Below are 15,425 nucleotides of genomic sequence, written 5' to 3' on the forward strand. Positions count from 1 at the left end.
AGTAATTCTACATTGTTAAAATTGAGAATATATATGTCCACAACACTTCTGTTACGTTCTGACTTTGGCATATAAATATGTTTTTATTACATCTCAGAAAATTAAAGTTATCTTTTAACATATCATTCATTAAAGATTACATGTTTTGTGACCTGATGGTAAAAAAAGAAATGGTTTTAGGTGAATTTTTAAAAATAAGTTCATGTCCCCATTTCAGTACCCATAAGCGTGGAATCACTCATATATATACACACACACACACACACGTGTGTGTGTGTGTGTGTGTATATATATATATATATATATATATATATATATATATATATGTATATGTGTGTGTGTGTGTATGTGTGTATATATATATATATATATATATATATATATATATTTTATAAACGTTTTAAACCATCATTGAATTTGAAAACATTCATATATATATATATATACACAACCCCAATTCCAAAAAAGTTGGGACAACGTACAAATTGTAAATAAAAAGGGAATGCAATGATGTGGAAGTTTCAAAATTCCATATTTTATTCAGAATAGAAATAGATGACATATCAAGTGTTTAAACTGAGAAAATGTATCATTTAAAGAGAAAAATTAGGCGATTTTAAATTTCATGACAACAACACATCTCAAAAAAGTTGGGACAAGGCCATGTTTACCACTGTGAGACATCCCCTTTTCTCTTTACAACAGTCTGTAAACGTCTGGGGACTGAGGAGACAAGTTGCTCAAGTTTAGGGATAGGAATGTTAACCCATTCTTGTCTAATGTAGGATTCTAGTTGCTCAACTGTCTTAGGTCTTTTTTGTCGTATCTTCTGTTTTATGATGCGCCAAATGTTTTCTATGGGTGAAAGATCTGGACTGCAGGCTGGCCAGTTCAGTACCCGGACCCTTCTTCTACGCAGCCATGATGCTGTAATTGATGCAGTATGTGGTTTGGCATTGTCATGCTGGAAAATGCAAGGTCTTCCCTGAAAGAGACGTCGTCTGGATGGGAGCATATGTTGCTCTAGAACCTGGATATACCTTTCAGCATTGATGGTGTCTTTCCAGATGTGTAAGCTGCCCATGCCACACGCACTAATGCAACCCCATACCATCAGAGATGCAGGCTTCTGAACTGAGCGCTGATAACAACTTGGGTCATCCTTCTCCTCTTTAGTCCGAATGACACGGCGTCCCTGATTTCCATAAAGAACTTCAAATTTTGATTCGTCTGACCACAGAACAGTTTTCCACTTTGCCACAGTCCATTTTAAATGAGCCTTGGCCCAGAGAAGACGTCTGCGCTTTTGGATCGTGTTTAGATACGGCTTCTTCTTTGAACTATAAAGTTTTAGCTGGCAACGGCGGATGGCACGGTGAATTGTGTTCACAGATAATGTTCTCTGGAAATATTCCTGAGCCCATCTTGTGATTTCCAATCCAGAAGCATGCCTGTATGTGATGCAGTGCCGGCTAAGGGCCCGAAGATCACGGGCACCCAGTATGGTTTTCCGGCATTGACCCTTACGCACAGAGATTCTTCCAGATTCTCTGAATCTTTTGATGATATTATGCACTGTAGATGATGATATGTTCAAACTCTTGGCAATTTTACACTGTCGAACTCCTTTCTGATATTGCTCCACTATTTGTCGGTGCAGAATTAGGGGGATTGGTGATCCTCTTCCCATCTTTACTTCTGAGAGCCGCTGCCACTCCAAGATGCTCTTTTTATACCCAGTCATGTTAATGACCTATTGCCAATTGACCTAATGAGTTGCAATTTGGTCCTCCAGCTGTTCCTTTTTTGTACCTTTAACTTTTCCAGCCTCTTATTGCCCCTGTCCCAACTTTTTTGAGATGTGTTGCTGTCATGAAATTTCAAATGAGCCAGTATTTGGCATGAAATTTCAAAATGTCTCACTTTCGACATTTGATATGTTGTCTATGTTCTATTGTGAATACAATATCAGTTTTTGAGATTTGTAAATTATTGCATTCCGTTTTTATTTACAATTTGTACTTATATATAAATAATGTGGCAAAGTTGGCAGACATTTCAGAGTTTTTTTTTTTTTAAATGTCCCATTCTCATCCCTGAGTAAGGCCCAGTACATTTTTAAAATTGTGTCCACATTACCCGGTGCGCAGTGCTGCTTGGCTAAAAATAGTCATTTTGGTTGTTTGTTGTTCTGGCCATGTGATAATCACCGTGTTTAATAAAGTTAACGACGTGTGAGGAGCTGCAGCAGAGGTAGAAATGCGTTTCCTGCTGTTTCATTTGATTTGTTCTCTTCTCGTCCGATCCTCAGCTGATATCGTGGACAGAAACGGCAGTGTCCTGGTGAACAGCGCCCGGAGACTGGAGGTAGTCAGGAACTGCATCATGTACATATTCGACAACAAGCTGCTCGAGGCGAAGAAGGTACATTACACATCACATCTCATCTCATCTCATCCTGCTGAAAGTTACATCAGAACAGCTTTAGGGCTATTCTGACGTGTGTGTGTGTGTGTGTGTGTGTGTGTGTGTGTGTGTGTGTGTGTGTGTGTAGTTGTTGCCGGCAGTGTTGCGGGCGCTGAAAGGGCGTGCAGCTCGGCTGTGTTTGACTCAGGAGCTGAACCAGCACGTGCTGCAGAACAGAGCTGTACTGGATGACCAGCAGTTCGACTACATCGTGCGCATGATGAACTGCGCGCTGCAGGTGCGGCTGCACGTTCACTCTCCTTACAGATAAAACCTCATGGCTCTTTGGTCGAGACGTGTCTGAGCGGTAGATTAAATTAATGCATCCTGTGTAACAGTTTGCCTGATGTAACTGTGTGTGATATTAGGACTGCTCTCACATGGATGAACATGGTATTGCAGCAGCTCTCCTTCCCCTGGTCACGGCTTTCTGTCGGGTGAGTTCATCACAGCAGCACGGCTCAGACTGAGGCATGTTCCTAAAAAACAGTAGTGCAGACGTGTGACTTCATGACTCGAGCAGCAGTCAGACAGATTGTCGAGGACGACGTGATTCCGATGGGAACACGGTGTTACTGTGAGCTAATGATCACCAAGTGACAAAAATGTCAACAGTGAGCAAGAGTCCAGCGCGGCCACCATTTAACCATGATCAGTTCTTATTTTACTTTTTTTGTTTGTTTTTTTTTCCTTCCTTTCCTCCATTTGTTCCTTTGATTCTTCCTTCCCCTCTTCATCCCAGACTTCCTTGATCCCATCCATTACATTAGAAGCATTTAGCGGATGCTCTTATCCAGAGCGACGTACAACCAGAGCGTACATGACACAATGCTCCTAGCGCAGACAGGGTTAAGGGCCTTGATCAAGGGCTCAACAGTAGCAGCTTGTCAGTGCTGGGGCTTGAATCAGTCCTTCCTTCCTTCCTTCCTTCCTCTCTCTCTCTCTCTCTCTCTCTCTCTCTCTCTCTCTCCTTTCTTTCCTTCCTTCCTTCCTTCCTTCCTTCCTTCCTTCCTCTCTCTCTCTCTCTCTCTCTCTCTCTCTCTCTCTCTCTCCTTTCCTTCCTTCCTTCCTTCCTCTCTCTCTCTCTCTCTCTCTCCTTTCCTTCCTTCCTTCCTTCCTCTCTCTCTCTCTCTCTCTCCTTTCCTTCCTTCCTTCCTTCCTTCCTTCCTCTCTCTCTCCTTTCCTTCCTTCCTTCCTTCCTTCCTTCCTTCCTTCCTTCCTTCCTTCCTCTCTCTCTCTCTCTCTCTCCTTCCTTCCTTCCTTCCTTCCTTCCTTCCTTCCTTCCTTTCTCTCTCTCTCTCTGTCTCCCACATTTCCTTCCTTCCTTCCTTCCTTCCTTCCTTCCTTCCTTCCTTCCTTCCTTCCTCTGTCTGTCTGTCTCCCACCTTTTCTTCCTTCCTTTTTCTTTTCCTTCCTTTCTCTCTCCTCCTCACCTTTCCTTCCTTTCTCTCTCTCCCCCTTCCTTTCTTTCTCTCTCTCCCCCACCCACCCTTCCTTCCTTCCTTCCTCTTTCTTTCTCCTCACCTTTCCTTCCTTCCTTCCTTCCTTCCTTCCTTCCTTCCTTCCTTCCTTCCTTCCTCTCTCTCTGTCTGTCTCCCACCTTTTCTTCCTTCCTTTTTTCTCTCCCCCACCTTTACTTCCTTTCTCTCTCTCCCCCACCTTTTCTTCCTTCCTTTTTCTTTTCCTTCCTTTCTCTCCTTCCTTCCTTCCTTCCTTCCTTTTTCTCTCCCCACCCTTCCTTCCTTTCTTCCTCTTTCTTTCTCTCCCCCACCCTTCCTTCCCCTCTCTCTCCTTCCTTCCTTCCTTTTTCCTTTCTCCTTTCCTTCCTTTCTCTCCCTCCACCTTTCCTTCCTTCTTCTCTCTCCTTCCATCCTTCTCTCCTCCCTCCCTTCCCTTTAGTCCTTTCTCTCTCTCTCTCCTTTCCTTCCTTTCTCTCCCCCCACCTTTCCTTCCTTCTTTCCTCCCTCCCTTCCTTTTAGTCCTTTCTCTCTCTCCTTTCCTTCCTTTCTCTCCCCACCTTTCCTTCCTTCTTCTCTCTCCTTCCTTCCTTCTTTCCTCCCTCCCTTCCCTTTAGTCCTTTCTCTCGCTCTCCTTTCCTTCCTTCTTTCTCCTTCCTTCCTTCTTTCCTCCCTCCCTTCCCTTTAGTCCTTTCTCTCTTTCTCCCTTCCCCCTCTTCCTTTTGTTCTTTCTTGCTTCTTGCCTAAATTTCTTATAGTCCAGCTTTTCACAGCGTGCTGTTTGTGGGGTTTTGGGGCCTCGCTGTGTTAAAGCTCTGTATCTCTTTAAGAAAAGTGTGCACGTGGCTGTTCTGGTGTCACTCTGAGCAAACCACAGAGAACTACAGAGGACTTTCTGAAGTCGTGTAACTTAACTATGTGTATTATCCTGATATTATTCTGTTCTTGAGAACAGTTTGTGTAAAAGTGTGTGTACATGGATCCGTTTAAGCACTTAGCAAGTTAGTATTTGTTGCTTTTTTATCCGAACCACCAACCGCAGTTTCTTCATCCTCCTGCTTCCTCACATACTGGAGTCTGACTGAGTCAGCAGCTTTACTGAGACCCTTACTTTTTACACATCTGTTTCTAATTGTGTGTGTGTGTGTGTGTGTGTGTGTGTGTGACAGAAACTTGGTGGAGGCATCACTCAGTTTGCCTACAGCTGTGTGCAGGAGCACATGGTGTGGACCAACATGCAGTTCTGGGAGGCCATGTTTTACAGTGATGTGCAGAATCATATCAGAGCTCTGTATCTGGAGACAGAAGACCGAGCCGTAGACGGCCCTGTAAGAGCATAGTTTCAGCTCTACACAATAATTAAACGCATAAATAATATAGAAGTAAATTAAAATAAAAACACATTTCTAACACTCAATACAGAAAAAATAATAATAATAATTCACCAAAAATATTCAACTTCGTTTGTTGTTGCTAGTGTTTAGCTGATGTTAAATGTAGCTGCAGTTTTACAGATTACACGTTAATTCAGTCTAATAGTGAATAATTGGTTCATTAATTCGTTATAGTTAGGATTAGGGTCAGGCTAAGAAGAGATGCAGTGTATTATTCTGTCCACACTGACTGGATAGGAACAATCGCATGCTCTGATTGGCTACTGTACTACAAGGAGATCAGCTCATATACCATGAGTAGAGAGAAACAAAATGGCGGAGCGTTTTGCTGAATCAACCGAGGACGAAATAAAAACTGTACTTGAAAACAACCCCCCCCCCCCCCCCAAAAAAAAGCAACAAAATATGGAGTAAAAGTATTTGATAGTAAGAGCTTTTTTTTTTCTTTTTTCAAGAATTATTATTATAGCATTTTTCACAAATTGCTACCGTCATTTCGCCAGTTTGTTTACGTTCTAAGCGGAAATGGTTTTGTGTAAAGTTTTTATTTATCGAATTTGCAAAAAAAAAAAATTGAGGAATCAGCTGAGGTGGCTCGGGCATCTCTTTCGGATGCCTCCTGGACGCCTCCCTGGGGAGGTGTTCCAGGCATGTCCCCCCAGGAGGAGGCCCCGGGGAAGACCCAGGACATGCTGGAGGGACTATGTCTCTCGGCTGGCCTGGGAACGCCTCGGTGTTCTTCCCGAGATGCTGGCCGAGGTGTCTGGGGAAAGGGAAGTTTGGGTTTCCATGCTCAGACTGCTGCCTCCGCGACCCGGCCCCGGATAAAGCAGAAGAAGATGAGACGAGACGAGGCAAAAAAAAATGCTCTGCTTCTCGAAATCTAGTGAAAGAGGATAGAATAAAACCGTTATTCTGCTCAATCTCGTCGTGCGACTCGATTTCGTGGAATAGCTGTTAAATCGAGCTAGCACCAACCCAGATTAGCACATTATCATAATAAACTGTAATTGTGTGATTTAAAGATTATGGCTTTTATATTAATTTGTGTCTGACTCACTCTTTTAATCACTCCACTTGCGTTATTGACTGTAAGGCTACGTTCACACTGCAGGCTGAAGTGACTCAAATCCGATCTTTTCGCCCATATGTGACCTGTATCCGATCTTTTATTGACAATATGAACGACACAGATCCGATTTTTTTCAAATCCGACCCAGGCCGTTTGGATATGTGGTCCTAATTCCGATTCCTATCCGATCTTTTCATATGCGACTTCAGTCTGAACCGCCAGGTCGCATTCATCCGACTTACACGTCATCAACAAGCCACAAACGTCACTATTCTGCGCTGAAGTAGGCGGCGGGTCTCTCAAAAAAGTTACAACAACATGGCGCATAATCACGGGCGCAGATAGAGGGTGGGACGGGGGGGATTCGTCCCACCCAGATTTAAATTCACTTCGTTCGGTCCCCCCCACTTATAGGGAGGAAAAAACGTCTATGCTGTCTTTCTTTGCATAAGGCAAACCTCACGGAAAAATCAAAAGACTAATTACCATTCGGTTTATTGAGGTGCACAGCAGTACATACATAGTTGCAACAACTCACATAAAACAAAACAAAGACTGATATTCGGTTGGTTGAGCTGCGCAGACTGCACAGGTTGCGAGCTCGAGCTTGGTTGCTATGGTAACCCATAACAAGTTTGACAGGCATATCGGGGTTGGGGTTGGTTTGCTGGCAGCTTTGTCCCCCCCAGTTCAAAAAATGTATCTGCGCCCCTGTGCATAACATCAATGCGAGGGACGCTTCGGGCTGTGAAGGTTCTGAATCTTCTCAATGGAAGGACGCAGAGGTTAGGGAGCTGATTTCCATTTGGGGGGATGCAGCTATTCAAGCTAGATTGGATGGGTCATACCGCAACCGGGCGGTTTTACTTCCGTAAACACTGGCCATGCTCACTGCGTGTGACGTCGTCGTATCCTGCAATGCGCATGCGGAACACTTTTAGGTCGCTTTTCGTTCATACAGAGGATCACATACAAGTCGCATATATTTGTTAATGTGAACGACCTCACAAAAAAATCGGATTTCACAAAAAAATCGGAATTGAGCATTAAGCCTTGCAGTGTGAACGTAGCGTAACTGTGGATGTCTGACTCTCTCTCTCTCTCTCTCTCTCTCTCTCTCTCTCTCTCTGTGTGTGTGTCTGTGAGGATGAGGATGGTGCGGGCAGGCCGGAGCAGGTCAGTGCTCTGGAGTTGGCGTCGGAGCAGACGCGCCTATGGCCCACCCTGAGTAAAGAGAGTCAGCAGGAGCGTGTGCAGAAGGAAGAGAGCACCGTGTTCAGCCAGGCCATCCACTACGCCAACCGCATGAGCTACCTGCTGCTGCCGCTCGACACCAGCAAGAACCGGCTGCTGCGCACCACCGGCCTGGCCGACGTGGAGAGCGTCAGTAACAGCTTCGTTACTAACAGGTGTGAAGTGAACAGCATGCTGAAAGATACATTTAACAATTATTCAATGAAGGTGAAGGGAATATCGGTGAATTGATCGATTGATTGATTTTTTATTTGACATTCTCAGTTCTTGTATAAAAAATAAATACATGATTTAGTTTCAAATAAACCACACCACATACTTAAACTAAAAACAGAGAGTCAGGATAACACAATAAAGCTCGAAAGCTTATTTCCATTGTGGTCCTTTGATGTTGGATGGCGGCAGATGTAAAAATGACAAGAGTGGCGCTGTGACGTTACTAAAATTGTAAAACAAAATTCTATAGACGGTACACACATCAGATTAGCATTGTATACATTAGGGTGCATCAGTTGCCGTCACTTTCATAAAATCTGATGCATTTTTGTTCGGGTGTTCCTTTTCACCAATAAAGACATCCTGTAAAATTTTTTGACCATATTCAAAAGTCTAATGGTGGCACCATGAGGTTCATTTTTTGCCAAAAAACACTTATTTTATGTTTCTTGCGTAAGGTTTGAATCACAATGTTGGACTCCGTTTATTGATTTCTTGTGAGCCAGAGATCATGTTAAGAACCTTTGCAAGGGATTGAGAAGCATTAATGTGATTCATAATACATTTGTATTGTTAAAAAGCAGTTGAACAATGATTCAATGAACAGCTAAAACTCAAACTGTGCTTGAGAATATATTTAGAATATGGACTAAAAATGTGTATCTAAGATATTTGGTATACTCCAGGGCTTTTCAAAGTGTGGGGCGCGCCTCCCCTAGGGGGCGCCAGAGTTCTTCAGGGGGACGCAACGTGAGGAAAAATAAACCAGAATAAGTTACTATTGCAGACATTTAGTGAACTTCAGCTAGCCTTTGCCAGAGACAAAATGGATCGATTTTTAGTACCTAAAGCTACAGTGAGTGAGGAGACAGAGTCTGGGCCAAGCAAAAAAAAAAGAGAAGTCTGACCACGATTATTTAAAGTTTGGATTTTCATGGACTGGATCTGAAGATTCTCCACTGCCACAGTGTGTTGTCTGCCAAGAGGTGCTAGCTAACGATGCTATGAGATGTTAAAAATGTGTAAAACAAGATGTTTAAAAAAAAGCACAGATCTTTAAAATGTGTAAAAAAAAAAAAGAGGTTTTAAAAAGCACAGATGTTTAAAATGTGTAAAAAAAAAAGGTTTTAAAAAAAGCACAGATGTTTAAAATGTGTAAAAAAGAGGTTTTAAAAAAGCACAGATGTTTAAAATGTGTAAAAAAAAGTGTTTTAAAAAAGCACAGATGTTTAAAATGTGTAAAAAAAAGGTTTTAAAAAGCACAGATGTTTAAAATGTGTAAAAAAAAAGGTTTTAAAAAGCACAGATGTTTAAAATGTGTAAAAAAGAGGTTTTAAAAAGCACAGATGTTTAAAATGTGTAAAAAAGAGGTTTTAAAAAGCACAGATGTTTAAAATGTGTAAAAAAGAGGTTTTAAAAAGCACAGATGTTTAAAATGTGTAAAAAAGAGGTTTTAAAAAGCACAGATGTTTAAAATGTGTAAAAAAAAAGGTTTTAAAAAGCACAGATGTTTAAAATGTGTAAAAAAGAGGTTTTAAAAAGCACAGATGTTTAAAATGTGTAAAAAAGAGGTTTTAAAAAGCACAGATGTTTAAAATGTGTAAAAAAGAGGTTTTAAAAAGCACAGATGTTTAAAATGTGTAAAAAAGAGGTTTTAAAAAGCGCAGATGTTTAAAATGTGTAAAAAAAAGGTTTTAAAAAGCACAGATGTTTAAAATGTGTAAAAAAGAGGTTTTAAAAAGCACAGATGTTTAAAATGTGTAAAAAAGAGGTTTTAAAAAGCACAGATGTTTAAAATGTGTAAAAAAGATGTTTTAAAAAAGCACAGATGTTTAAAATGTGTAAAAAAGAGGTTTTAAAAAGCACAGATGTTTAAAATGTGTAAAAAAAAGTTTTAAAAAAGCACAGATGTTTAAAATGTGTAAAAAAAAGTTTTAAAAAAGCACAGATGTTTAAAATGTGTAAAAAAGAGGTTTTAAAAAAGCTCATATGTTTAAATAAAAAAAAATGTGTACAACAACCATTTTTTAAAATACGAATGGAATATTAAGTATAGCAACAATAAAAATTGTAAGGGGGCGCTGTTGTTTCTTTGCTCTCTGAGGGGGGCTGACTCTCCCACACTTTGAAAAGCCCTGGTATACTCTATAAGGTGCCATAATGTTTCATGAAAAGTGATTTGAAATTTTGTCATAAAAGTCATATAATAGCAGCTTTTTCCATAACTTTGAGCTCCTGGTGCCACCATTAAACTTTTGGATTTTATCAAAATATTTCACCCAGTGTGTTTTCTTACCAAAAGGAACATAAAAACAAAAATGCATCATGATCGGAGGAACTTTTCATTTTTAGGGGGCAACTGATGCACCCTAGAATGCATACTATATACAGTAAGTGCAAGCCCTACACTATCTGATCTCTAAGCCATGTTTTCACAGCACGTTTAAACCCATCCAAACTAATGATTACCTTAATATTACCTGGTAACTTATTCCACAGACTAGTTGCAACATGTAAAAAGGAATCCTTCTCTATTTTAGTTTGCACTCTTGGAGGAACAAAATCTGTGGAACACCCCCTAGTGAAGTAACTATGAACGTCCCTCACTCTACAAAAAAAAATTATTTAAATATTTAGGGACATCTCCATTTGCAATCTTATATACCATGCTCAATTCAATTTGAGAGACTCTATCCTCTACCCTCAACCATCCCAGCCTCTTAAAATGATGAGGATCAAGGTATAATAACCGAGATGAAGTCGAGATACCAATATTCACTTATCCTGACGCGGATAATTGTTTTAGTATAAATACACAGGTGGTTATTTAAAAGTGTCATATAAAGGTGATGATACACGGGGCAACTTTTTGGGCAATGTTGCCGAGCAATGTTGCTGGGCAATTGCATTTTGACTCTTTTCTATTGAGATTGGGCAACATTGTTTCTTTCTGAGGGGTGTTCACACAGCAACTTTTACTCCGGTGTAGCACCGGGGCTGCCCCGGTAGAGCGTTCACACGGTACAAAGCTGAAAGCTGCTTAAACTGGTGCAAATCTAACTCTGCTCGGGAGGTGGTTTAAGAAATTTACTCTGGAGTAAATGCTAGTTTGCGGGGCAGCACCGATATAAAATGGGCCGTCTGAACGCTACGGGGTAGACTCGCTACGCGTGAGGAGAGTTGATTACATACGGGCATTGCATAATTTGCATCCTGGTATTTTGCGCTTCCAAAATGGCGAATATCAACAACAACAGAACTGCGTGTCTTCCAGTGTTGCCAGATTGGGCGGGTTTAAGTGCAATTTGGCGGATTTGAACATATTTTGGGCTGGAAAACGTCAGCAGTATCTGGCAACACTGGTGTCTCCATCCACGTTGTTTTTCCTGGCGCTTAGTGATGCCATGACAACCAGGAAAAGGAAGTACATTTTCACGCATGCGCATATTTCATTTCCGCATTATTACTATCGTATAGCACGGTCGCAAAAACTGCCGTGTGAACGCAAGTGGGGCTGCACCGGTGCTAACACGCTTCTCTCTAGTAAGCAGGGTTGTGACGTGTGAACGCTCCACAAAATGTACACCGGTGTAAGATACGGTATATCGCAACAAAATACATCGGTGCAGCATGGATGCAAATATGTGCCGTGTGAACACCCCTATAAAAAAGTGTTGCCAGGCAAAACAAACCTCACCCAGCAGCACTTATTTTATACCTATATGTCGATAATGGTAATATTTCTCAATCATCAGCTGTCCGGTTATAGTCCTATGAAAATCCATGACCTTGAGTTTGACATTTCAAAGTCATTCAAGGTCAAACGTCATGGCGGCAACTGAAAGCCCATATGGGACTTCTGATATGTTGATAATGGTAAACATCTGGCTATCATGAACCATTTTAAAGTTATAGCCCTTTGAAAACCCATGACCTTCAGTTTGACCTTTCAAGGTCAAAGATCATGGTGCCAAATGAAAGCCCGTATGGCCCTTCTTATAAGTTGATAACGGTAAATATCCGTCTACCATCAACCGTTTTCAAGTTACAATTTTCTCTGAAAATCCATGACCTTGAGTTTGACCTTTCAGGGTCACTCAAGGTCAAAGATCATGGTGCCAAATGAAAGCCTATATGGGAGTTCCTATACGATTCATAATAGTAAAGATCTGTCTCTCGACAGTTGTCTTTGAGTTATCATGGAAAAAGTTATTTTGATCAAAAAGTTGACCTTTCCGGTGACCTTGACCTGATTAAATTTTGGGGGGTAATCTACGTATCATTGCCCACCTCCCCTGAAAATTTGAAGTCAATCAGTGCAACTGTCTAGACGCTAGATTGCTAATAGACAGACATGCAAACAAACCGCACTGATTGCAATACTTCGCCACACCTACTCCGTCACGGGCGAGGTAAATTATTTATTTCAGTCTTCAAAAGTGGCATGTAAAAGTAATAAAGGCACACAGGCTTGTGTCACTTATTGACACCAAGTCACATAAAATACTTTGTTTTGAAATCGATAAAATAAATCACAATCCCACCTCGCCTTTGAATAGTTTTAGACCAAACGTCGTAGCATCTTTAGCGCTTTTAGGAACAGCGTTTTCTTTCATAACCTGTAATTCTTCCTCACTTACGGTGACGAAGCGATCGGCCGCCGTTTTGCCGAGTCGCTCGAGGTGATTATCGAGAAATAGTCTGAATTTCTCGACCAATCAGCACGCACGATTTTCTATAATCACCTGCGTATTTACACTAAAACAATTATAATTGCTGCCAAATTGCTGTGATGTAAGAGAAAAAACACTTCAGGGTGTCCATGTATGGGAAAGTAATCAGTTTCAGTTTGGTACCAGTAACTAAGCTAGTGTTGGGACACATCTTATCGCCTGATTGATTGATTGATTATAAGGGTTTAATTCTTAATTTAGTTTAGACATGAGGTCAGATAAGGAGAGTTTGGCTCCTTTGTCACGTTCTTCTGTGTCCTGAAACACACCAAAACAAATAGATATTGCCAGCTTAGCTTAGGTCAGGATGACTGGAAAGAGACGCATGACTGGCGGGAACACGCACACATACACAAATGTCTCACGTGGACTCAAACGCTTATTCATAACACACACAGATCCACGCCTCATGAGCTTTATCACGCTAGAGCACTGTCACACTGATGTGTCCGTTCCTCCTGTGTGTGTGTGTGTGTGTGTGTGTGTGTGTGTGTAGCATTGCTGGCAGTATGGCCGAGAGCTACGATACAGAGAGCGGCTTTGAGGACGCCGAGAGCTCAGACGTGGCTAATTCAGTGGTGCGCTTCATCAACCGCTTTGTGGATAAAGTGTGTAATGAAAGCGGAGTGACCAATGAACACCTGAAGGCCCTTCACATCATGATACCAGGTAGAGACCACACAGCGTGCAACCTAAACCCTGTGGTTAGTCGGCTGAAACTGACGAGTGATCAAAGGCTCGACCTACAGTGTGTTCCATACATACCGGTTAAAAACCTTAACAAACACAGCAGCCGCATCAGACGGTTTATCAAGTGCTCAGAATTACGTTTTCTCTCAGAATATACTTAATTTCTCAAAATCATTCAAAAGTTAAAGTCCAGTCAATATGACAGTAATGTGTGTGTGTGTGTGTGTGTGTGTGTGTGTGTGTGTTATTTACCAGCTGGGAGGTCCGTATGGTGAAATACCGTGACCGAGGTCTTGAAAGTACTGAGCGAGGCCCTCTGGGCCGAGGTCAGTATTCAAGGCCGAGGTCACGGTATTTCACCATACGGACCGACCTTAAGCTGGTAAATAATATATTTATTTTTTTCTTTACCAAATTCTAACAGAAAACGAGAGCGCCCGAAAGGGAAAACCGAGCCGAGCTGCCATTTTGAATCCTCATTCACAGCTGTAATGCAAATGGCTTCCTCCTCGGTATACAAGTGCACTTCCATGGCAGGAAAAACACTACATTTTGCCGCCTATGTAGTCCCCTATTTATACAAATAGGAGTCATTCAGGATTCAGCCATGTTTTTGCTCGGTGTTAGCAACAGTTAGAGGTTTTTAGCTTTCTCCTGAAATGTTTTCTTTTATTTCTTCTTCCTCAGGGTAGTAAAACTCGCTTTTGCTGTGAACACTGTCGTTATCGCTATCCATGCTGTAAAATTAATTCTATTCTCCTGAGAAATGCTGGCAAAAATTTTGGATAATCTTATAAATAAATCTTATTAAAAAAAAAAAGGTAAATGTTGACAAAAAATGCTACTATGTTTGTTGTTGTGAAAGAGCGAGTCGCCAGAGGTTCGTAACCGGGGTCCAGAGCGCAGGATTTGATGGAAACCGGACCACAAAAAAAAAATTAACAGTTATTCCACGAAATCGAGTCGGACATGGCGACAAGACGCGTAGCACCGAGTCAGCTATAAGCCATGTACGACGAGATTGAGTGGAATAACTGTTTTATTCTATCCACATTCACTGGATTTTGAGAAACGGAGCATTTTTATTTATATTTTTTGCAAAATCACTAAATAAAAACTTCATACAAAACGTCCGACAAAATCATTTCCACTTAGAATGTAAACAAACTGGCAAAATGACAGGAGTAGTTTGTGAAAAATGTGATCATTCTTGGAAAAAAAAAAGATATGCTCTTCATATCAAATAGTTTTATTCCATATTTTGTTGCTTATTTTGGGGTGGGTTTATTTTCAAGTAGAGTTCTTATTTTGTCTTCTGTTGGTTCAGCAGCACGCGCTGCCATTTTCTTCTTCTGCTTTAGGGATTTTTGGTGGTTGGCAAACCAACATAAGATAAGATAAGAAGACCTTTATTATCCCATAATGGGGAAATTTCCTGTTTGCAGCAGCACAGTGGATACGGTAGCAGCAGAAGAGGACATATCAAGTCACACAAGTTTAAAAAACAAAAACGTACATACACATGCATTCCTTTAGCTATTTCTGTTTCTTTTAAATACTTGATGACAAAATGATATCTGACTTGCTGTGCGCCGCCATTTTGTTTTTCTCTACTCACGGTATATGAGCTGATATCCTACAACCCCGATTCCAAAAAAGTTGGGACAAAGTACAAATTGTAGATAAAAACGGAATGCAATGATGTGGAAGTTTCAAAATTCCATATTTTATTCAGAATAGAACATAGATGACATATCAAATGTTTAAACTGAGAAAATGTATCATTTAAAGAGAAAAATTAGGTGATTTTAAATTTCATGACAACAACACATCTCAAAAAAGTTGGGACAAGGCCATGTTTCCCACTGTGAGACATCCCCTTTTCTCTTTACAACAGTCTGTAAACGTCTGGGGACTGAGGAGACAAGTTGCTCAAGTTTAGGGATAGGAATGTTAACCCATTCTTGTCTAATGTAGGATTCTAGTTGCTCAACTGTCTTAGGTCTTTTTTGTCGTATCTTCCGTTTTATGATGCGCCAAATGTTTTCTATGGGTGAAAGATCTGGACTGCAGCCTGGCCAGTTCAGTACCCGGACCCTTCTTCTACGCAGCCATGATGCTGTAATTGATGCAGTATGTGGTT

At 41.1% G+C, this 15,425-nt stretch overlaps 1 protein-coding gene across 5 annotated transcripts in view; it reads left to right on the plus strand.

Annotated features, from left to right (window-relative positions):
• The window catches only part of sbf1 (SET binding factor 1), a 174,062-nt gene that overhangs the window by 98,631 nt on the left and 60,006 nt on the right, over positions 1 to 15,425 (plus strand). For all 5 annotated transcript variants that reach the window (XM_060903342.1, XM_060903346.1, XM_060903344.1 and 2 more), the window contains 6 exons: positions 2,312 to 2,424; positions 2,555 to 2,704; positions 2,835 to 2,903; positions 5,093 to 5,251; positions 7,536 to 7,798; positions 13,089 to 13,261. In XM_060903342.1, coding sequence (XP_060759325.1) covers positions 2,312 to 2,424; positions 2,555 to 2,704; positions 2,835 to 2,903; positions 5,093 to 5,251; positions 7,536 to 7,798; positions 13,089 to 13,261 — 927 coding nt within the window. The remainder of the gene's footprint in view (positions 1 to 2,311; positions 2,425 to 2,554; positions 2,705 to 2,834; positions 2,904 to 5,092; positions 5,252 to 7,535; positions 7,799 to 13,088; positions 13,262 to 15,425) is intronic.

The sequence above is a fragment of the Neoarius graeffei genome, chromosome 21 (genome assembly GCF_027579695.1).
Source record: "Neoarius graeffei isolate fNeoGra1 chromosome 21, fNeoGra1.pri, whole genome shotgun sequence".
Taxonomy (NCBI): Eukaryota; Metazoa; Chordata; class Actinopteri; order Siluriformes; family Ariidae; genus Neoarius; species Neoarius graeffei.